The sequence below is a fragment of the Lutra lutra genome, chromosome 9 (assembly GCF_902655055.1).
Source record: "Lutra lutra chromosome 9, mLutLut1.2, whole genome shotgun sequence".
Classification (NCBI taxonomy): Eukaryota; Metazoa; Chordata; class Mammalia; order Carnivora; family Mustelidae; genus Lutra; species Lutra lutra.
In genome coordinates, this window is record NC_062286.1 from 35,921,958 (window position 1) to 35,946,130 (window position 24,173).

The 24,173-nt window shown below is 48.8% G+C and overlaps 1 protein-coding gene across 1 annotated transcript in view; it reads right to left on the minus strand.

Annotated features, from left to right (window-relative positions):
• Positions 1–10,407: 10,407 nt before the first annotated feature.
• MALL (mal, T cell differentiation protein like) overlaps positions 10,408–24,173 on the minus strand; it is a 28,953-nt gene continuing 15,187 nt past the window's right edge. The window contains exons 2-4 of the mRNA XM_047746369.1: positions 16,927–17,094; positions 14,607–14,729; positions 10,408–12,066 (exon numbers count right to left, since the gene is read on the minus strand). Coding sequence (XP_047602325.1) covers positions 12,004–12,066; positions 14,607–14,729; positions 16,927–17,094 — 354 coding nt within the window. The 3' untranslated portion in view covers positions 10,408–12,003. The remainder of the gene's footprint in view (positions 12,067–14,606; positions 14,730–16,926; positions 17,095–24,173) is intronic.

The window sequence follows — 24,173 nt, forward strand, 5'->3', positions numbered from 1 at the left end:
GGCCAGATCACACCACAGGACCTGGCTCCTAGAGTCCTTCCCATCGCCATTCTGTCCTCTTTCCTGATTCCCCCCAGGAGGGTCAGAAGCTAGGTTAGCAAGCAGGGGTGTGAGGAAGAGGGGAGAAGCCTGCCGTGTCACCCCTCCCGGGCTGCAGCAGGTGAGGGAGGGATTTGGGTGGGGTTGGAGCCAGGCTTTATCCCCTAAGAAATGACCTGACACCCTGCTGGGTTTTCCACCAGGTGAGAACTAGCCCCAAAAATTGAGCTAAAGGGACAGAGGGGAGTTAAGATGTGGCTGCTTGTCGATTGCTTTGGTCACCTGTAGGAAGGGCTGGGCATGGCAGGGAAAGCAGAGACGTTCTCTCTTCCTCACATTGTCTTTTCTTCCATCTGATAGCTGTTGTCTCCCCACCTTCACCCCTTTTCCTCTGCCCAGGACCAGTACGCAGAGGAACTGGAAGACAAAGACAGAATCCTAGGCCACCAGAGTCCTGTAAGGGTACCGCCCTGGGCAGCCACTCTCTCACTGTGTGCCTTTGTGCTGGGGGACTCCACCTGCTGTCCCCCAATGGGGTTTCCTGCTTTGCTGGCCCTTTGCAACTCAGCTCTGGGCTGCCGGCTGTCCACCTACCCTGAACTCCCCTGGCAGAGGTCTTCGTGCCTCTCTGGTCCTCCCAGGCCCCTTGGAGATCCCACTCCTATGTCTCCTCCACGTTGGCCCCCGGCATCCATGGAAGGCTGTGTGCCCTCCACGACTCTATCTCTCTCCCCACTCTCCTGGAGAGGCAGCTCCCACCACAACTCTTGCTCTGTGATTTCCCAGGCACAGACCTGGTGCTGCCCAACTCCCTGCACTCCAGGGGACCCAACCAAGTTCTGTGGCAGCTCTCCTGATGGTTTGAGAGCACCCTCCTGCCTTCCCTCCATATCAAAGTGGGCAACGGACAAATAGTAGCTAGCAGAGCACCCGTTTTGTGAGTCCGGCTGGCTGGACTTCCTGTCGTGGGGATTCTTGGCAGCGTCTGCTCTCCATGGACATGCCAAGACCCCATTGTCACCCTGTCACATTTACAAATATAGCCAGGAAGGGCGCGCCTGTACCAAAATACTAACGTTGGCCGCCCCTGGCTAGCAGCGTTCCAGGTGATATTTCATTTCACTTTTTACATCTTGGATTGTTTTTTTGACAGATTAAAAAAAAAAAAAAGATTTTATTTATTTATTTGTCAGAGAGAGAGAGAGCACAAGCAGGGGGAGGGAGAGCGAGAAGCAGACCCCCTCCCTCCAGCAAGGAACCTGATAAGGGGCTTGATCCTAGGACCCTGGGGTCATGACCTGAGCCAAAGGCAGACGCTTAACTGACTGAGCCACCCAAGAATCCCTAAAATATTTTTTAAATGCCTACAATTTATTATTTCTAAATGAGAATTTTTTTTTTTTTGAGAAAACCAGTGACTTCTAGGAGTCAAGTAAGGTAAAAATAGGAATATTCTAAATAACATCTACATCTAGAGGGAAGTAAACGGCTGAGTTGTGTGTGTGTGTGTGTGTGGTGTCTTTGCACACACACAGGTGGAAACAAAAAGCTATGTATTTGGAGACTCAAACTTCTCAAACAGCAGCCCTCTGGCCTTCCTCTGTTCTGGTCTGCATCATCTCCCAGGCTCCTGACTGCTTGTGTTTTGTTGTTTACCCGTGGTAGGCTCTGGCAGAACACTGGAAGGTGGGGGGATGGTGGGGGGGGAGAACCTCTGTTCTTGCTCTCTGCTAGGGATGTGGCCCCCTGCTGCAGGATCAGCATCGATGCCCTCCTGGGCTACAGGGTCACCCCATCCCCTTGTGTGCCCCTTTGGCCCTCAGGGCTGTGCTGACCTCCTGCAGTTACTAGTCTCTGGGTTACCTCTCATGCTCCTTTTTTACTCCTTCAGCCCTTCAAGCCATTTGTCACAGGTCCCCTAATTAAATCCTCTCTCTGGGAAATACCTAATGTGGTTTCTGTTTTCCAAACCGGACTCTGGCCAGCTCAGCCAAGTGCGTGGCCAATGTGGGCCCTGGTCTCTACAAGGCCACGGCAGCCTTCTTGTCGCTCTCCGCTCTGCTCCCTGCTGCCCCTGCCATGGCAGGATTCTCTGCCACGCACAGGGAGCAGGCATGCCATCCTAACACGGAACAGCTGGCCCTCGGCTAGCTTGGCCCTGGGCCTGCAGCACGAGTGACTCCCAAGCTGGGACTCCTCTTCCTCTCATCCTGTGCCTTGCCTGGCCCTGAAACCCCTCACCCCCATCACCCCAAGCCCCTGCGGGGATAGGACACATTCCCAAGTGCCTGTCTGTTCTGAGCAGCCTCTCATCCGTGGCCTCAGGCCACGCCAAATCCACAGCTGTGACTCGACTGTCCACACTGCCGGACACCTTGGGGATGTAGAAACCTTTACCTTCCGGGTAAGGAGACAAAGTGAAATGGAAGAGAAGTGTCCCGCCCTGGGTCACCCAAGTGACTCATACAGGAACAGCCACGGCCAGATCCCAGGCCTCCTGCCTCCTGACCTAAAACACTTCGAAACAAAACAAAAAACACAATTCTGGACTATCATAGATGCCCATGAGGTTGTAAGAAAAAAATGCAGAGAGATCATGTGTGCTCTTTGCCCAGTTTTCCTTAATATTGACATCTTGCAACAACATCGAACAATATTGCGACCAGGATGTTCACGTTGGTAGTCTGCTGGTCAGGCTCGGATGTCCCCCGGCTGACTTGTGCTCGTGTGCGTGTGTGTGCGTGTGTGTGTGTGTGTGCATATTTAGTTCTACCCGGTTTGATTACAGGTAGATCTGTCTATCCATCCCCACGGTCAACATACAGGAGGGTCCCCAACGTGTCCTTTTATAACCATATCTGCTTCCCTCCTTAACCCCAGAGTCCACTAATTTGTTGTTCTATTTTTGTCATTTCAATAATATTATTTCAATAGAATCCTGCAGTATGTAATATTTGGGGATTTTTTTCTTTAGATCCAGCATAATTCTCCAGAGACTCTTCCAAGATTCTGTATCAATGATTCATTCCTTTTCATGAGTGAGTCCTACCCCGTGTTATGGATGTGCCACAGCTGGTTGACCATCTTCTTCTTCTTCTTTTTAAAGATTTTATTTATTTATTTGACAGAGAGAGAGATCACAAGTAGGCAGAGAAGCAGGCAGAGAAGGGGGGCAGGGGAAGCAGGCTCCGGGAAGCAGAGAGCCCGATGCGGGGCTCGATCCCAGGACTCCGGGATCACGACCTGAGCTGAAGCAGAGGCTTTAACCCACTGAACTACCCAGGTGCCCCTTCTGGGTAAGGACATCTGGGTTGTTTCCAGTTGGGGGCTATTACAGATATAGCTGAGGAGAGCACTTGTGTGCATGTAGGTTTCATTTCTCTGGGACAAGCCCCCAGGAGGCAGCCAGCGGTTCTCATAGGGGGAGCACGTTCAGTCTTGCAGAGCGCTGTGCCGTCTGACTCACATTCCATCAGGGATGTCAAACAGATCTGTGTTTTCGGCCTCGCTGCCTGCTTTGGGCGTCGTCATTATTTCAAATCTGCTTATCACTGTTGTGATAAGCATGTGAGTTTAATTTGCATTTCTGGACTGGTGAATAAAGTTAAAATGCTGGACACACGCTTATTGACTACTTGTGTTATCTTCTTCCATTTAGATCCTTTGTCCACATTTTAATGGGAATTTAAAAAAATTGTTGAGTGGTAAGACTTCTTTTTATATTCCAGATACAAGTCCCTTATCAGATACCTGATTTGGACGTATCCTTTCTCATTTTGTGAGTTGTCATTTTCCTCTTTTAATAGTGTCCTTTGAAGCATAAGCTTTAAATTTTTCATCAGATCTAATTTTTCTTTCTTTCTTTTTTTGGCTTGTCCTTTTGGTGGCACATTGAAGAAACCATTGCCTAATCCAAGGTCACAAAGATTAACTCCTATGTTTTCTCATAGGACTTTAGCAGTTTTAGTTCTCGTTTTAGGTTTTTGACCCATCTGGAGTTAATTTCTATATCTGGTGTGAGGTAGGGCTCCAACTGCATTCTTTGCACGTAGATATCTAACTGTCCCAGCATTGCCTGTCAAAAAGATGAGTTCCTCCCGTTGAATTGTCTTCGCACTCTTCGCACTCAAAAATCAGTTGACCATAAACTTGAGGATTCAAGTCTGCATTTTCACTTGTATTCCTTTCCTCCATATGTCCAACCTTTACCAGTACCCGACTATATCGATTAGTATAGTTTGTATTAAATTCTTTTTTTAAAAAAGATTTTATTTATTTATTTGACGGACAGAGATCCCAAGTAGGCAGAGAGGCAGGCGGGGGTGGGGGGTGGGGAAGCAGGTTCCCTGCTGTGCAGAGAGCCCGATGTGGGGCTGGATCCCAGAACTCTGGGATCATGACCTGAGCCAAAGGCAGAGGCTTTAACCCACTGAGCCACCTAGGCACCCCATATTAAGTTCTGATACTGGGAAATGTGAGTCTTCCAGCTTTGTTTTTCTTTTTCAGAATTGTTTTGTTTATTCTAGGTCCTTCAAATTTCCACATGAATTGGGGGGGTCAGCTTATCAATTTTTGCAAAACTGCCATTGAGGTTTTGATAGGGATTGTGTGGAATCTGTTGGTTAATTGGGGAAATATTGTCATCTTAAGAATACTAAATCTTGGAGTGCCTGGGTGGTTCAGTTGTTAAGCATCTGCCTTCGGCTCAGGTCATGATCCCAGGGTCCTGGGATTGAGTCCCACATCAGGTGGCCTGCTCAGTGGGGCTCCTGCTTCTCCCTCTCCCTGTGCCCTTCCCCTGGTGCTCTCTCTTGCACTCCTGCTCTCTCACTCTCAAGTAAATAAATAAGATCTAAAGAAAAAAGAAAAAGAATATTAAGTCTTCTGACCCAGGGACGCCTGGATGGCTCAGTCATTAAACGTTTGCTTTCAGCTTGGGTCATGATCCCAGGGTCCTGATATCAAGCCCCACATCGGGCTCTCTGCACAGCAGGGAGTCTGCTTCTCTCTCTCTCTCCCACGCCCTCTGCTTGTGTTCCCTCTCTCTCTCCCTGTGTGTCAAATAAATACATAAATAAATCTTTAAAAAAGACTTCTGACCCATTAAATATGGGATATCTTTTATTTACTTAAATTTTTAAAACTTTTATCTCGACAACTTTTTGCAGTTCACTTTACAGATCCAGTACTTTTTAATTTAATTTTATTTTTTTTCCAGTACTTTTTTAAATTGAATTTATTCCCAAGTGTTTTTTTTTTTAATACTATTGGAATTGTTTTCTTAGTTTTATTTTGGATTATCTGGTGCTGGTGTATAGCCAGCAATCACTTTTCATGGGCCTTTGATCAACATTCAGCTTCAGCTGAAAACTTAGTTAATACCTTCCCATACTTTAAACTGTCTTGGTAAATTTAATATATGTGTTTTCCTTCTGAAGTACTTCAATGGTCTCATAAAGTCACTTTTGAGCCTTTTAATTTCAAATACTGAATTTGAAATATGATGAATTTTACATTCTTTGAAATGTTGCAATGCTGTTTACGAACTTAGATTTCTGCCTAAAGCCACAAGTTGAAAGCAGGTATGCCGTTACACACAAGCATCTGAGGGTCCCAAAGCTCTAATACATTACTTACATAAAATTCCAGAGATGAGAGTCCTTCTTGACACCGAGATCCTAATAACTAAATATTTCTGAACTCATGTACAGTCCTTCCAACATGGGCATTTGGGTGCCTGCTGGGAAGGGCAGTCACCTGACCTTGGGGACAATTCCATTCACTAGACTCAGGAATCATCTAAAAGTCTGGATCAGGGGTGTCTGGGTGGCTCTGTCTGTCGAGCATCAGCCTTCAGCTCGGGTCATGGTCCCAGGGTCCTGGGATCAAGTCCCATGTTGGGCTCTCTGCTCAGCGGGGAGTCCGCTTCTCCCTCTCCCTCTGCCTGCCGCTCCCCCTGCTTGTGCTCCCTCTGTCAAATAAATAAATAAATTAAAAAAAAAGATTTTATTTATTTGACAGAAAGAGACAGCAAGAGAGTGGAACACAAGCAGGGGGAGTGGAATAGGGAGAGAGGCAGGGTTCCCGCTGAGCAGGGAGCCTGATGCAGGGCTTGATCCCAGGACTCTGGAATCATGACCTGAGCTGAAGGCAGATGCTTAATGACTGAGCCACCCAGGTGCCCCAGTAAATAAAATCTTAAAAAAAAAAAAAAAAAAGTCTGGATCAGGAATTGATTGTAGCCCATTCAAGCAAGCAAACTTACATAAAAAAATATGTACCTAAATACCAGCATGAGTTCTTTTGATAAGACTCTATTTCGATGTTTCATACCAATTCCACTTTTACTATCTCCCTAATACTTTCGAATTATTTTTATTATAATTGAATGTACCTATAAAGATAATGTAATGAATGTTTTCACTAAGCCCCACGTATTTTTCTCACTTTGTCCCAACGTGTAATAAACTTTATTATTTTCTGTGTGTTCCCGGATGGCAAAGGGTCGGGAAGATGTAAGGTTGGTGTAGCAGGTTCCGACCCCTAACCCACCCCACCTTACTTCATTCCTACAGCAGAGCGGCCAGAAGGAGAGCGAACGGCCCAGGCCAAAGCCTCTGACTTCGGGCCAACTGCTTCTCATTAAACACGAGCAGAAGAAGGAATGGCCTGTAGTAACCATTTATGCTTTAGTGTGAATTTATTTCTAGAGCATCCTTTCACCTCTACTTGTGAAATAAAAGGCGAATGTTTCATTTAAACTTCACCAGTCCGATCCCAGGAGTTTGGCTGGTTTCAACCATGCAAATGTTTTGACCCAGAGCTCTAGAATACTCTGGTCTAATTCAACGCAGAGAACACAGGTCTGTTGGGAATGGTTTGCACCGGAGGCCTGAGTGGAGCCAGCTGCTTCCTGGGGGAGGCCCGCTGCTTTACAGACAAATCTCCCCCCAGACCTAGGGCCATTCACACCCTGCTTTATCTGGCTGTCTTCTGGAACACGTGGGAGGTATGACTAGCCCGTTTGTCACACAAGCCAATCTGCCTACTGTTGGCTCCTCAAACAGAGCTGCTCTGAGCTCCGGGACCCATCCTTACACTGTTCCCTATCCTAACTGCCCTCCCCACCTGGCCGCATCTTATCCTTTAAAACTCTAGCCGGTGGCTCTAGGCCTGGAAAGGGTATGTGGCTGACGGCTGATCATTCTGGTAACTTCCTTGAGGTCCCATTTTCTAGGCAACCCCTCATAAATTTCTCCCCTCTACTTCCAGCTGGAGTCACTGCCTTGTCCCTATAGGACATGAGCCCTCTGGTCCCTACCATACCCACTCCACGTTCTTAAGAGCAGGCGGGCTCGGCCCAGGGCTGAGCATGCAGGAGATGTACAGCAAAAATGCCTGCAACACAACTAAATCTGAATTTTTGCTGCAAGCAGACATCACAGTTGCTCCCAGAAGGTATGTGCTCCTGCAGGGCTCTGCCCTTGCCTGAAGATCCCAGCTTCTCCCACTGTTGTGTCTCCTGAATCCATACCAAAGGAGCTTGGCTTGGCGGGACCCCTGGGATTCGACTTGGGCAGCAAGAACTGCCCTCTTAGTACGTGAAAGTGGCTTGGGGGTCTCCCTCTTCGATTCTCCTTTCTTCCTGTCTGCCTCCCTAGGACGAGGAAGTGGCCCCAGACAGCCTTTGTGGACACCTTCGCATGCACCTCAGTACACAGCAAAGTAGCCTGAGGCAGACAGAAGGCACGTACCCAAGACCATGGGTGTTGGTGCGTGCTGGAGTGGCTTCTCCTTCCCTGGTGAGATTCCCCAAAGATCCCACCTGGGTCCTGTAACTTCTGACGGGCCACCTGCTGTCACCGGGACCTCTGTGGGTATTAGAGTGGAGCCCACACGCCACCCCGTGGCGTATCTGGGTAATTGCACTGAACGCTTTCATCCTTTTTCCCATCTCCATCTGGCTCCTGAATGATTATCCATTAAAAAAGAGTCTTAAGGGGCGCCTGGGTGGCTCAGTGGTTAAAGCCTCTGCCTTCGGCTCAGGTCATGATCTCAGGGTCCTGGAATCGAGCCTCACATGGGGCTCTCTGCTCAGCAGGGAGCCTGCCTCCTCCTCCTCTCTCTCTCTGCTTGCCTCTCTGCCTACTTGTGATCTGTCAAATAAATAAAAATCTGTAAAGAAAATAAATAAATAAAAATTTAAAAAGAGTCTTAACTCAGGAAGGAGAAATAGTTCCATCATCTTAATGGTGGTGAGGTTGTTTTCTATCATTGCGGAAGGAAAGGACGTGACCTCAGGGGTGTCTCATGGGTTCCTGCCAGTTTCGATCAAACAAGTCTATAACGATTACGCTTCGAGGGCTCCCAAACCTACTGCCCACGCTGTTTCTCCCTGTGCCTCACAGCCGCCCCTTCCCCTGTGTGTTCCTTGAGATGACCTGACATAAACACACCTTGACAGTCCTACAGGTTGGTATGAACGCTTTTTAACCCAGCTGGACCTGGAACCAACTTCCCCTTTGCATGACCTCATGCTGATATCTCTCCATCTTGAAGTGTTATCCTTACACATTACGGTGTGGGGGAACCCACGCATCCCAGCTTACAGAGAGGACAGGTTCAGAAGCAGCAGCATGCCTTGCCTGAGTTCACAGAAAGATGCGGAAGCAGCATCCTCTGGACTCTCCTCCCTGCCCTCCACTATCTCCCAATTCAGGATCCGGGGCAGGTATCTTGTGGAGTTGACCTTGAGACAACTGTCTGCTGCATTTCCTTCTTCCCAGAGGTCAGAGTGGGTGCCCATGTAAGGAATCAACACCTGACAAAGAGCAGCTGCCCCCAGCTCCGGGGCTTTCCACGCAGAGAATACGGAGGACCCTGCCTCGTCACACTCAAGGACACAGCTGTCCCTGGCCCACAATCCTCATGCTTCTCAAGCTTGGGTCAGACAGTTTTGGAGGCCAGGTTTGAGTAGCTGCCTCAGAAGGGTTCCCTGATAGAGGGTCATTAACCTTTTCATTAGCCCTACTGCGTGCTAGACTCAGAACCAGCAAGGCAGCCAAGCCGGGTAGCTCTGATCAGACATGGCGCTGCCTGGCTCGGGGCCCCACAGCCTGCCAGAGCTGGCCTGGCCCTGGTGGTGGTGATTGGGCTTACCTCACTGTGGTTGAGGTTCTAGGGTTTTAGGATGGAAGGAGCTAAACTGCCTCATGGGAGTCCTGGAGTAGAGGACCGAGCAGAGAACAGCTTTTTCTGCTAGGATGTCAGACTGTGGGTTGGAGGTGAAGACAGGGAGGGCTCAGGAACCAGCTCTGCCTTCAGTCCCTGCAGACTGGCTATGGCCTTTGCAAGTCCTCATCCTGGTCAACCGTACAGGAGCAGAACTGAGACTGGTGGGCGCCAGCCAGGGAGGGTAGGGTAGGGCAATGATGGTAAAATATCCAAGAGCCAAAGCCCTGCCCTTGAAGGTCTCGTAGTCTAGTCAGGGAGACCCTGAGGCACATGGGGCAGTTCTGCGACAGCGGCACACACCCCTGGAGCAGAGGCAAGCCAAGGAGAGAGTAATTAACTCTAGGGGGCAAGAAAGATCTCTTGCAAGGTTAACAAGGGTTTTTCCTGTGCAAGAGGGACTGGGCCTTCGTGTTCCCAGGAGGAGGGAACATAATGTCTGGCACGGGCATGGAGGCAACAGCAGGACTGAGCTGGCCCCGTCCTGACATGACGCCACCATGGGGGCAGGGAGGGACAGAATTTGACCCATGGCTGGAGGAATGGCCAAGTGTTCCTGGGGGTGGTCCCTGGCTATGGGGACCCAGGTCCCACGATACCTAGTGATGAGAGACTGGAAGGTCTCTGGGCTTGGGAAGAGCCCTACAGACAGGAAGCTGGCCTCCAGGACTGGAAGGTGCTGGCAGGCTGGGCGGTACGGCCACTGTAGTTAACTTGGGGGAGCTGGGGCTCAGGGTCTGGTCCACTGTGGGTCATGGATGGGTGTCTTGCATTGTGGCAAGCGAGAAGGATGGCACTCTGTCAGGAAGAGTGGGAATGGCACAGAGGGCCAGGCAAGGGGTCCACTGTGTCTATGGGGGCCTCTTCGCCTCCCAGGCCCAGCTAGTGCACACCCAGGTTTGCCTAAGCTGGGAATTTGGTTTCTGGAACTTGCACTCAAACTGTCCTTACTGAAGTGGAAGTGGCACAGGCTCCAAGCCCTGGAGACAAACTCGGCCTCCCTTGCAGCTGCCCCAGGAGCAAGGCTGGTGGGCTGGGCCCTCAGACCCTCCCCTGGGTGTTTGGGTGAAACTGCTCTCAGGATGTGTGGGCCAGTTCCAGCTGCTAACATCACAAAAGTGACCAACTTAATACTTCTTACTGTACAAACAACTTTTATTTGGATATGGCTCCTTGGTAAATATTGAACAGTAATCATCCCGGGCAATAAAATGAGGGGTAAATGTTGGCTTTTCAAGATAACATGATGGTTGGAGAGTTGAGTGGTCAACAAGAAGAAGCCAGAATTTTCTCTTTGGTGGCTCCCTGTACCCGCCCCCCACCCCCCACCAGGAGCAGCAAAAAAATTGGTACAAAACTGTAAGCCTCAGAATCGGCTGAAACTAGTCCCTTTCCCGTAATCATTTATTTCATTTCAAAACTAGAGCAGACACGTGTGGTTGTGGGGCTGCATCTCACTCGCCGGGGTCAGGAGGCCTGGTGCTCAGACGGAGGACGGGGGCTGGAAGCCTTGCATGGAGGAAGACAGGCCAGAGGGCGCAGCTTCCTTCTGAAAACCATTTACTTTGACATCAAGCACCTCGATTTTACGTTTCTGTATGCATAACACCCCCCCTTTTGTTTGAAAATGACCCCAAATCATGGAGGCCTTTGCATATTGGGGTTTGCAAGCCCTTCCCCGAATGAGGCCTCACGCAGCTGGTGCCACTTGGGGGGACGCAGGAGGCCATGGGGGCACATGGAAGAGCACGGACCCTGGGACAGGAGTCCTTTCTGGCCTCCTGACATATCCCACGGTGTGGACAGAAGCCCACAGAAGAATCCTTGCCTGGAACGTCCTGCCTCATTTCCTTGATGGTCTTTTCTGAGGGAAAAGGTGGCTTCACGTCCTCAGGAGGCAGGTTTCTGGAGGCCTGGCACAGGTGTCCTGCAGCCTTGCAGTTTTCTGACAGGCTTGACTTGTGGAGAAGCAGGCCTCCCCTCCCCCCCCATCCTGCCCCTCCCCCAGGTCTTACTACATAACAATTTTGTAGTCAGTCACTTATTTTCCTCACAAATCTATCCTCAAAGTTGCTTTTATGAAGATTTTCCTTGGATACCAAAACTGGGGAGAAAAGGGAAGGAGGAGTGGAATGCGGGGGAGTGGGCTGTGTGGCTCGTCCCCCATCAGCTCCCCGTGGGGCATGGGAGAGCGGATTTGGACCACCGTTCCAAAACAAGGTCAGAACCATGCGTCAGGAACAAGGTCTGTGGGTCTTCTTCTGAAGGCATCGGCAGCACCATTTTGATTTTAACAAAACAAGACTAAGTGTTCCCTTAAACCTGCTCTGGGGGAACCTCACTGCTGAGGTAGAATCCCCAAACAGGTGTGACAAATGGCAGACGTGGGATTCTCCCCAGTGAGGATGTTGGATACCAGTTTTCCAAGAGAGTGAGGTTCCCTGTGAGAAGGGACAGTTACTCGCCCAGGCAAAACGCAAACCAACCAAACAAGCAAACAACACCCCCGCCCCCCAATCTTTTTCATATTCTCCATAATGAATTAAAATGTCCAAACGGAGATGCCAGAGTGCGACTTCGTCCCTCAGTGTGAGAAGCTGGTCTGTCCTCAATCCCCTGAGGGTCTTGCTGATGTTCTGTTTGTCACCCACGCGGCCAATGTTGAGCACGAGCTTCAGGAGCCCATATTAGGTGCTGCTGGGGTTCCCCACCCCGCGCCCGGCTCCTGCCGCTTCAGTGGTAGTAGATGCTGAAGGCGTGGAGGATGTAGAGCAGGGCGGTGATGAAGGCGAAGAACTGGAAGGAGACGGGAGGCTCCTGTGTCAGCGATGTCCAGGGCCAACGGCCATCCCCACCCCTTCCCTGCAGGCCGGGAGGTCGAGTGTCCTGACCCTGCTCCCCCTGCCTGCCCCACACCCTGCCCTGCTCCGCTTCTCTCCTTGATATTCGCCGTCCCCGGGCACCCTCCTGGGTTCTGGCTCCGACTCTCCTGGGCACACGTGTCCTCCTGATCCTGGGCAGAGAGCAGGCTCGCTCCATCCCTGCCCTGGGTCCTGTCTCCCTCACTGTCCCCTTGTCCCAGCCAGGCTGGACTCTGATGACTTCCCCTACGTGTCCACCCAGTAGCCCAGCACCCTGCTCTGTGTGCCCTGCTTGCCAGCACCCCCTGAGGGCTCTGGAGGCCCCTCCAGCTCTCAGTGGTACAGAACGGACTACTGAGCTTTCCTCTCCAGCCTCACTCGCTCAGGCGGTCTTCAGGAACCCCATCTCATCCCGCTGCCTGACAGAAACCAGCCTGACGCCTCCCTTCCCCCACAGCCACGTCCAAAGCCATCCCCAAACTCATCTGCATGTATTGGCTGACCACCTCTTGTACTCTCACTTCTCCCTTGTCTCGGCTGCCGTCATCCCTCCCCAAGACTTCTCCGGGCCTCAGCTCGCCCACTTCTGCTCCCTCGTCCCGTCTAATCTGTCCCAAGAGGAAGATGTGATGGAGCCGCTCCTGTCATATGTTTGAAACTGTGTGAGGAGTCCCTGCTTCTGAGGATAGAGGCCACTGCCCTTAACAGGCCTTCCAGGGCTGGATGACCATTCCAGCCTCAAATCGCCCCACTGTCCGCTCACACCCTGTCCTCATTCATCCATTCACTCATTCAACAAACATCTTTCAAGCACCTGCTGTACTTCAAAAATGACAGTCACCCTAACAGCGAACAAAACGTTCAAAAATATCTACCCTCACGGTGCTCACATTCCAGCGGCAGGAGCAGAAAGCAAGCAAGATAAACCAGGAGAGTAGCAGGTTCGATGGGGATAAGTGCCCGGGAGAAAATAAGCCAGAGACAAACAGGGCCTGCTGGGGAGGGGGAAGGACGAGGCTTCCCCGAGAAGGTGGTCTGCCGGTGAGAAGGGAACAGAAGGTGGCAAGGAGTTTGGCTCCTGGAGCAGGGGTGTCCCTGCGAGGGAGAGGCGAGAGCAGGTGTCGTGTGTTCAGGCGTGGCTGGAGGCGGCCGGCGGCTGGAGCAGACCGACGGTGAGCAGCAGGACAGAGCTCAGAGGGCACCGGGCCAGACTGTGGAAGGGCGGCGTGAGGATCCTGCTGGAGCCAGGAGTTCAGGGGAGTTAGAATAGTTTGAGGAGGAGGGAAAGGAGGCAGATGGGCTGCAAAGGCAGCTGAATACGTGTAGCCGTCCTTTGTGCCTGCCGGGCACCCCATTCTTACTGTGGAGAATGGCACCCCACACCCCACCCCTTCCTCCTGCCACTTGATCCTTGCAGGGGCCCCGACACTGACACAGGCCATGACCTTTCTGGTGCCAGTGACTGGTTGCTGTGGGGCTTACCACAGTGTGGGTGTTAGATCCTTTCTGAGAAGTTTTCAAGGGGGGAATAAGGAAGGTCACAGGCTACTAGAGGAGGAAGCTGCTGGCTGTGAGCGAGCTGCCACGTGAGGGCGCCATTCCCCCACAGGAGAAGAGAGGTCGCCGCTGGCTAGGAAGGCAGGTGAACCGGCTGAGTCTCTGGTCCTAGTGGACCTAAGGCCTTGAGGGTCCTGCTCTCCCTACGGCTGGCTGGACCACCTGGCCCCTGGATTCCATCAGCCAACAGTTAGCCCTGTGCACTTCCATCACTGAAATAAAAGGACACTGACTCCGTTTGGCCACGCTGAGGAATTCCGGCTCCATTCCGCAAGCAGCGGGGCCATGGAAGAACTTTCAATAGGAGAGAGAGAAGCGTTCCAATTTGTGTTTTAGAAAAAAGGTTCTGAGGGTGGTATAGCGGGTGTATGGGTGAGTAAGCCTGAGGCGGGAAAAGCAGAAAGCGAGAGATGACCCCTGAACCTGAACAGCACATGGCTGTTGACATGTGCATGTGTGCACACACAAACACACACACATAGACAGACACACATAAACAGGCACAGACACATACAGATACAGACAGACAGACACATACAGACACAGACAGACGCACATAGATAGGCACAGATATACACAGACACACATAGACACACAGACACACACACACAGACACACATAGACAGACAGAGACACACCCAGACACAGACACATATAGACACATAGACACACACAGACACAAACACAGACACACACACACGTCTACAGCACACACACAGAGATACAGACACACACACACACACACACACACACACACACACATACAAACACACACACACAAACATACACACACAGCTTCTCCCGTCCTCCAAGACCCCGTCAGCCTGAGGCTTGGGGTCATCTGTCCGCAGGGGCAGAATGGAGTCTCTGGCAAGGTGCCCCCCCACCCAGCGGCTCTGAGTTCTGTCCCGTGCTTACCGAGGCTGCGGTGTTGATGAAGTAGTTCTTCAGGTCGTTGATCTCAGACATGATGGTGGCGTGTGCCTGCAGGACCGCGGCGCTCATGTACAGGATGCCGGTGGTGCCGTGGTACAGGCTGTCCTGGAAAGGCAGAGGGGGCCACGGCCGGCGTCACAGGGGCACGGAAGCAGGTTGACATTTGCCCCTCACACCATACAGCTGGGAGGAGCAGGCCAAAGAGCCCGGCCTGCACCCCAGACTCCTGCTCTTTCCTTCTGCAGTGTTTCTGATAAACTCAAGATGCAGTGAACCATGGCGGATTAATAAATGCCAATAGTGACATCCATCCAAGCCAGCATTTGGCTGAGTGCTTGTTCGTGCTAAGCCTTTCCTCCTGTACCTCATGTAAGCTTGCCAGCTATGGGGTCAGCACCACTTAACATTAGTGCCATTTTGAAGAAGTAGGAGCTCAAGGTCAAGGTCTAGGAATAAAGAGCCAAGTCAGGATTTGAACCTAGGCCAGATGAACTCCAAGCTTGTGCTCTTAACCATTAGCATTACGAAGACCTGCTATGTCCTAACAGTATGTCATGTCACCTCATTCATTCCCACAGCTAACGCCAAAAGGCTGCAGCTCTGGGCACCCCGATGTGCAGGTGATGAGACTGGGGCTGAGCTAACACATGGCAGAGTGGGTAGAGTCAGGCTTATCCGACTCCAGATTCCAGCGGCTGAGTCTCTGCGCTGAATGCTCAGCAGCGTGCTTTCTTCAACCCAAGAGTGTCAGGCAGTCATTTAAAAGGGCTAGCAGGGGTGCCTGGGTGGCTCAGTGGGTTAAAGCCTCTGCCTTCAGCTCAGGTCATGATCTCAGGGTCCTGGGATCAAGCCCCACATCGGGCTCTCTGCTCAGCAGAGAGCCTGCTTCTCTCTCTCTCTCTCTCTGCCTGCCTCTCTGCCTACTTGTGATCTCTGTCTGTCAAATAAAAAAATAAAATCTTTGAAAAAAAAAAAAAAGGGCTAGCAATTCCGGAAGGAATGTCATCACTGGCATTTTACAATCTCTAATGAGATACTCAGTTTGGGGGAAGCTCATGAAGAGGTGAAGAAAAGCATGAGGGAAATAGTTGATGGGGGGTAAGCCTGTCACACTGGAGATGTTAATGCCAGAAAAGTTCACCCATCTGTCATTCAGGGACTTGCAGGAGCAAGTCACATCACACTGGGAAGAAGCAAACAAAACCCCCAAACATCAGACCTTCTATAGGACAGCTGACCCGCCTTCTTCAACCAGTCACTGGAAGGGAGAGCCATTCTGGGTTATAGGTACCCAAGAACCATGACAGCCAAGGGCAACACATGGCCCCTGGGAGGGTCCCGATCAAACTGGTCAATGGTAAAGAGACTTTTCAGGTGTAACCGAGTAAATCTGATCATGGCCTGGGTCTTAGGTGATACGGAGGAATGATTGTTAGTAACTTTATATAAGCATGATGACATAAGGATGTGTGCATATTTTTTTGGAGTCATACTGAAGTGTGTAGAATGGAACAAATGATGTTTTGGGTTTGCTTTAAAATTCTTTAGGAAAAAAAGTCTAGGTGTAGCAAACGTGGGAAAATGTTAATAGTGCAGGAATCTGGGTTGTGGTTTCTGGAGGGTCTATGATGTGATGTTCACTACTTTTGTGTATGTTTTAAAATGTTCCATACAGAAACTTTTTTTTTTTTAAAGATTTTATTTATTTGTCATAGAGAGAGAAGCGAGAGCGAGCACAGGCAGACAGAGTGGCAGGCAGAGGCAGAGGGAGAAGCAGGCTCCCTGCCAAGCAAGGAGCCCGATGCGGGACTCGATCCCAGGACGCTGGGATCATGACCTGAGCCGAAGGCAGCTGCTTAACCAACTGAGCCAAATGCACAAGGAATAGAGGAATCGCTGTAGGACTGGGGTGATCCCCCCCACCCACGATCATGTCCTTCAATCCAACTCCAATGATTTAACCATAAATAAAGCTTAAGGGGAAACGAGTCAAGATGTGCTTGATAGAGAATATGTAGGAAGGAAGACAATGAAGGGGAATACGACAAAACATTTACTGTGGCAAAGGAGTGCTTTCATTCTGCCTTACTAGTAAACGCATTAAGATAAAAAAGCCTTGGTTCCATAATGGCCCAGCCATGACAAGGCCTCTGGTCCCTGGTGTCTGGTCTCTGGTCCCAACCTGCCCCCCACCCCCCGTGCCCAACTCCCGTCCCAGCCCAGAAGGACCTTTGTCCTCACAATGCCCAGAACAGACATCCAGAGAAGCCCCAGGGTCTGGATCACTCCCTCCAGTTCTTACCAGGACTTGCCAGGACTCATATCTTTTGTAAAATCCAAACAGGTAAGACAACAGGAACATCAGGGAGATGAGAAAGGAGGTGATCGAGACATACATCACCCATCCTTGTAGCAACGGATTTGCTACGTGGGTGACAGCTACCAGGATCCAGACCCAGCAGCCAAATATCTGCAAGAAGAAACCATAAAAGAAGAACTTTAAGTTGCTCATGTAGGGCGTACTTCCCTTTGGACAGCATCTCTCTTCTCTTCCGTCTGGTTAAAAGCTCTTCAGGTGAAGTTAAGTGGAACAAGAGGGAAATGGGGAAGGAAGCCTGGCCCCGGGGGGGAGAGTAGATTTTTTTTTTTTTTTTTGAAAAGTCAAGTGGTTAACATAGAGGTATAAATAAATAAAATTTAAAAATAAAAGAAGACTTGACATCCTCAGTGGACCACCTCCCTTTTACCCCCAACCCCGCGCCATTGTGTGGCATGTTTTCTGTTGCTCCTTTTCACTATGGAATACTATTTCCTTTTCCTGGCTTCCTTTACCTACTCACAGTGTCAGCCTGGCCCTGTGGGCATTTGGTTTGGGCCCCTGGGTTATAGTATCTGACACCCTGGGCAATACCATTCCAGTTTGATCACCTCTCAGCCCTGTCCAGGCTGTTACTATCCCCTTGGTGGAGAAACCAACCCTTCTCCCCATTCTCTCTGGGCTCTGCATTTGTTTGCTCTTGTGCTGGGTTTATACCCATATGGGTCAGCCCAAGGAAAGAATTAAGTAAATTTCCACATGGTAGCATGTCCAGTTAGAGGCCTGAGGGAGCACCAAGTGGTTTTGTTGTTATTAGTTTGTCTCAGACTTTCTTTCTTTTTAAAAATATTATTTATTTATTTATTTGACAGAGAGAGAGAGAGAGAGAGAGAGAGAGAGAGAGATAACAAGTAGGCAGAGAGGCAGACAGAGAGAGAGGGGGAAGCAGGCTCCCTGCTGAGCAGAGATTCCCCATGCAGGGCTCGATCCCAGGACCCTGAGACCTTAGCCTGAGCCGAAGGCAGAGGCCTAATCCTCTGAGCCACCCAGGCACCCCTGTTTCAGACTTTCTAGGCTCCTCTCCTTCCTGGGTTCTCCTTAGGATGTCCCTGTGAGCCTCCTCAGTCCTCCCTCTTCTCACTCCTGTTAAATCTGTGCACCCTGTTAAATCTGTGCACCTGTTCAATCTAAGCACCATATAGGCCGGCAATCTCAGGCCTTCAGTCCCACACATCCACTCGCCCACTTGGAAGTCTCCATTCAGATATTCCACTGCAGGGGCCAACCATGCTCTGGCAGGACCCTGAGGGTAAATGCCTTATTAAATTTTGTACCCTGAGCACCTCATTTGCCCCTCAAGCTCCTCAAATGCAACAAATTACAAAATCTGAACTCATTGCCACTCCTCAAATCCCTCAGAACCTATTCTCCTCAGCACCTTCTGAAAATGACCCTTCTGAGGGAGAGAGTGATGGGATTGAGAATGAATGTACTGAGACCTCCAAAGACAGTGGTAAAGTTCTATTTCTTAGATGGCACAGTGGGTAATTTTTTCTTTTATAAAGCAACAAAATAATTTTGAAAAAAAAAAAGAGAGAGAGAGAATGTTTTGGACTATGAGACCACTGGAGATTTGGAATAATGGGGAGAGGGAGCCATCCTTGGTGTGGAGGAATCACACTGCCAGATTTTAAAACTTTCTGTAAAGTTACAGTAATCAAAAGAGTTGTCTGTGCAGGTGGCTCACATTTCTGCCCATCTCAGGAGACAGCTCATCCCCTTCCCTAGTTCTGTTGATTCCACACAAATTTTAGAAGCAGATTTTTTGTATCTATAATATCTATCTGTTGGGATTTTGGGTTAAATCTATAGATCAGTTTGGGGGAGAATTGACATCTTTACTATGATGAGTTTTCCAATCCATGAACATGGTATGCTTCTCCAATAATTGAGATGTTCTTTGACTTCTTTTATCAATATTTTGTTCTTTTTAGCATACTGATACTATACACACTTCCTATATGTATGCCTAAATATTTCGTTTTGGGAAGCTATTGTCAATAGTATCATTTTTTACAAATTTCATTTCCTAATTGTTCAATACCAGTAGATAGAAACATGATCAATTTTTTGTGTATTAATATTGTATCTTACAACTTGCTAAACTCACTTATCAGTTCAAGAAGGGTTTTTTGTTGTTGCAGTTGTTGTTGTTGTTGTCATTTGGCATATTCCTTGGGATTTTTTATGTATCTCATTAGGTTTTAATTTTTTATGATTACAGATAGGATTGAGTTTACTGTGGCTCCTGGGTGGCTCAGTGGGTTAAAGCCTCTGCCTTCAGCTCAGGTCATGATCCCAGGGTCCTAGGATTGAGCCCTGCATCAGGCTCTCTGCTCAGCAGGGAGCCTGCTTCTCCCTCTTTCTGCCTGTTTCTCTGCCTGCTTGTGATCTCTGCCTGTCAAACAAATAAAATCTTTAAAAAAAAAGATTGAATTTACTTTCATGTTTTTTATCTTCTGTAACATTTTAAGCTGTTTTTTATTGGTTACAAATTTCTTGTGGGTTTGCCTCTTTCTTACTGATTCAGAGTGATTCTTTCTCATAGTGTGGATCTCATTGACTGTTACAATTATTGCAAATATATTCCTTCAGGATGTGTCTCACACATCTGATGATGCCTTTTGATGAAATGAGTTCTTAATTTTAACATAATTGAATATGTTCATCTGTTTGTCTATAAAGGAATTCCATACAGATGGAATTTAAGAAATCTTTCCCTGCTTGAATCATGAAGATATTTTTGTATCTCAGATATTCCTCCTAGGATCACTTTCTTTCTTCCTGCAGTACAATCATTAGTAGTTTCTTTAGGAAAGGTCAGTTGGTAGTATTCAGTTTGTCATAAAAATGTTATTTTTGCCCTGATCATTGCTTTCTCTCAGCACTTTTAAGATATTTTCCCACTGTGTTCTACAACCTTCTATATTATTCCATTGTTCCAGCCTCCATTATTCCTGCTGCTCTTCTGGAGGAATCTGCCTTCAGTGTCTGGTTGCTTTGGGAGCCTTCTCTCTGTCTTTGGTGTTCTGCAGTTTGTGCAGTAGTTATACCATGTATTGAAGTGTGGGTGTCTTTATATTAATTTTTCTTGGTATCAATTTCATATTCAATAGCTGATAATTCCATTTCCTCAGTCTTGGTATTGCTTCTGCAGTTTTGAATGACTGTGGAGGCAGCTTATTTCTGAATGATGCCAGATGAAACAAGTCCACACAACTTCTGTCTAGCTCAGCTGAAAGATATGCAATGTTCGGCTCTGATTTTCATAACATATCCCTGGCTTTATGGGACTAGCAGTTCTCATCTTACAAATAAACAATACATAGACAGAGATATGACAAACGTCCCCTGTGAGGCTTCTACTGCTGTTGTCCTGGAGACGAAAAGCACTTTTGAATTTATAGAGATTTCGTAGGTTTTTAAGAAGAGAAAAGGAACAGGAGATGAGAAGCCAAAATCGACTAAGAGGGGGACAACAAAGTTCTTACTGGGCTGGACACCACTGGAAGCTTGGACTCCAATTAAAATACCAGCTCCGGGAGCACATTTCCCCAGATTTATTTTATTTCATTTATTTTTAAAAGATTTATTGTTGTTGTTGTTTATTTATTTGAAAGAGAGAGAATGAGAGAGAGAGAGAGAGAGCACATGAGAGGTCAGCAGACTCCCCACGGAGCAGGGAGCCTGATGTGGGACTTGATTCCAGGACTCCAGGATTATGACCTGAGCCAAAGGCAGCTGCTGAACCAACTGAGCCGCCTAGGTGCCCTATTTTAGAGAGAGAGAGAGAGAGAGAGAGAGAGAAAGAGAGCATGAGCTGGGTTCAGGGGGCAGAGACAGAGGGAGAGAGAGAGAGAGAGAATCGTAAGCATCAACATGGGGCTTGATCTCATGACCCTGAGATTATGACTTGAGCCAAAATCAAGAGTGGATGCTTAACCACCCAGGTGCCCACACATTTTCCCAGATCTTAATAATCCAGAATTTCGGAAATCTTAGGTTGGGCCTGGGACTGACTGTGAGTGAGTTGGCAGCTTGCTCTAAAGAACGGTTGTTAAAGGACAGAAGCCACTGCCCCCCACCCCACCCCAGAACTGGGCTCTTTTGTATTGATCTCAGTGACAGGGGCTGAACCTGCCAAGCATCCTCCCTACCCACACTTGGGACTTGCATAAAATTTCCGGTGCACTGTCAACACCCAAACAGTGCTGGCTTTTCGTGCAAATGGTATTTGGGATTTAGTGACTGCACCAGAACTTGTAAAATTTTGGGCTCACACCAGACATCTGAGGACAGAGAATGCTCTGGGCCGTTCTCCACTACACGCCGGGTGCCTAGCATGGGGCCTGAACCAAAGTGGGTGGGGATGGAGTCAAAGAACATTCTTTAGAACGAATCTGTGGTGACATCACCATCGCCTGCTGCGTATCTTTCAGGCTCAAATGGCCTCATTTAGTCTCCACAGCAATTTTAACTCGCTTCGGCTTTCTGAGACCAGAGAGCGACCACTTGATTCCTGCCCCTGATCACTGCCAGTTCACCTCTGCTAGACCTGGGGGGGTGGGCCAGGGGGTTCAGGGCCACTGTGCTTGTCAGTGCCTGCAGAGGGGTCCGCCCCGGCCCCCCTCCTACCATCAGAGGCTGCTCTGGGCAGACATTGCCAAATGTACACTATTTACACGTCGGTGCTAAATTCTCACCACAGGGTGTGAGATGATGCAGTACTGGAGGGGCCCGAGGCTGAGGTCACACAGGACGCGGGGTAAGACAGCTCTGGACCTCTTCTCACAACCGAGCTCGCCCCTGAGGGTGGTGGCCTGTGAGCATTTAGGTGTCTACTCAAATTGCATGAGAATTTTCTGAAATGGCTTTAGTGTTGCATAATCCACATGACACAGAGGAATGTTATTTTTTTATTTCCACACCCTCTACCTTCTGGACAGAAGGAGGGACCAGGGCCAAGAACAAACTCCAGGTAAATTTAAACCCAGTATTTGTTATCTCATTTCTGCCCCGAGCAATCTAGGTTGGATTCTTTTAAAGGTAAGGCAGTTTCAAGTTGTTGTCTTTATTTATTTATTTTTTAACTCTTATTTAGCTTTCCAAATTTTCTTGGCAGGCTAAACTGCTCTTTTATTTTAACCTTCAGTCTGTATTTCCCAAGAGCAGGAGATATTTTGAGATGTTTGGGGCTGGCCCTCAAACTGGAAGAATGGTTGATTGTAGTAAGATATTGAGATCGAGCAGATTCCAAGAGCAGCTTTGTTCGGAACCTGTTTCTTTCTTTCTTTCTTTCTTTCTTTCTTTCTTTCTTTCTTTCTTTCTTTCTTTCAAGATTTTATTTATTTATTTGACAGAGACACACAGTGAGAGAGGGAACACAAGCAGGGGAAGTGGGAAAGGGAGAAGCAGGCTTCCCTCAGAGCAGGGAGCCCAGTGTGGGGCTCGATCCCAGGACCCTGGGATCATGACCTGAGCCGAAGGCAGACGACTGAGCCACCCAGGTGCCCCTCAGAACCTGTTTCTTATGAACAAACACAGATCAGTCGTCTATACATTGTCCAAAGGCTGACTCGAAATTTGAAGAGATCTGTTCAGGTAGGATGGAGCTTAACATTTGGTTTGGTCACTGATTCTTCCCTGGAGCAATGGCGAACAGCTCCTTGGGTGCGGAGAGCTGGTTAAAGCACTAGGATACAGGAGCAGAGCAGCATTGTCGAGACAGTTCTCTGGGAGAAATGCTGATTCCAGGGCCGGGGCAGGAAGTTCGGCCCAAGCATCTTACCACACCAGACAGTGAGAGAACTTTTAAAGGTACCCAGGGTTAGGTCAGGAGGATTCAGAAGGCTCTTGCTGACCAAAGATGGGACAATAGAACTTCAAATAAGGAGGACAGCCATGGATCGAAATGTAGCAACGAAGTTGAAATCCACGGGTTGAAAACAATACTTCGAGAAAAGCGCAGTTTGGGTCACTTTTGGGGTGGGGGGATGCTTATTATTTTGGAAGGCAGCTGTGCTCATCATTATACCACCAGTGTTTATTACTATGCAAACTGCTTCACAAGGAAAAGAATCAACAAAAAATATGGGGTAGGGGTAAGGAGATTCTGAAAGACATGTGTACCTGGGGCTTCCCCTCAGAGCTGTGCTTTGAGTCCTGTCACTCCTGGACTCTTTGAGAAATCACTGGGGTCTGGATCCTGCCCCAGAGATTCTGCCTGAGCCAGTGAGAGAGACTGTCTTTTTAAAAGTTCCCCAGAGGGTGCAGTTTGGTCTGAGAACCCCTGGAGCTTGTCTCTTTGTTTCCCATCCTACCCACTGGTTGATGTGGCTGGGCACACAGTACCGTTCCTCCCTCTGGGTTCTGATTCCAGCTCTGCCTGCTGGGCAGGTTACTTGACTCATCAGTACCTCCATGTCGCAGTCCACCAAACAGACGAGGTGGGGATCACCACTTTCATCTGATTCTTATGAGAACTAGCTAAGTCCTCCTGGCACACAGAGAGTCTGGGGTAACCACTGTTGACCATGTTAGCCATAACCATATGGAATGGTACAGAAGACAGGAGAGAACATTCCCCAACAAAGACCCAGAGGAGGGAATGTCCAAGGCCAGTCTTCCCGAGGTAAGGGAAGTTCGCTTCTGGGAGAGCTGGGAGACCAACCAGCTGGGTGAGCGAGAGAACATTCAGGGGCTCAGATCCTTCTGAGGGGTTGATGAAAGTTTTCATCACCTAGAAAGATGTACCTATGTACATGCACGATTTTTATCTACAGATCTGGGGACTCACAGACCCTCAAAGCCCCTGTATAGCTCCCAGGTTGAAATCCATTGCCATCTCCAGGTTAAGTAAGAGTGCCATCAACTGCTGTATTATTTTGACCATATCAATCAAAACACGAAACACACATATTGTGTGATCCAATAATTTCACTTTTTGGAATCTGTCCTATAAATAACACACAGGAACAAAATGATAAATGTACAACATTGTTTATTGGAGCCTTGCTGGTTACAGAAAAGATAAGATACATCCAAAATATTCAACCAGAGAGGACCAGTCAAAGCAATTATGTCTGCCCAGTGGAACACTCGGCAGCCTTCAAAAAGAATGAAAAAAAAAAAAAATCCTTGTATACCAAATGGAACAAACTCAAGAATGGTAT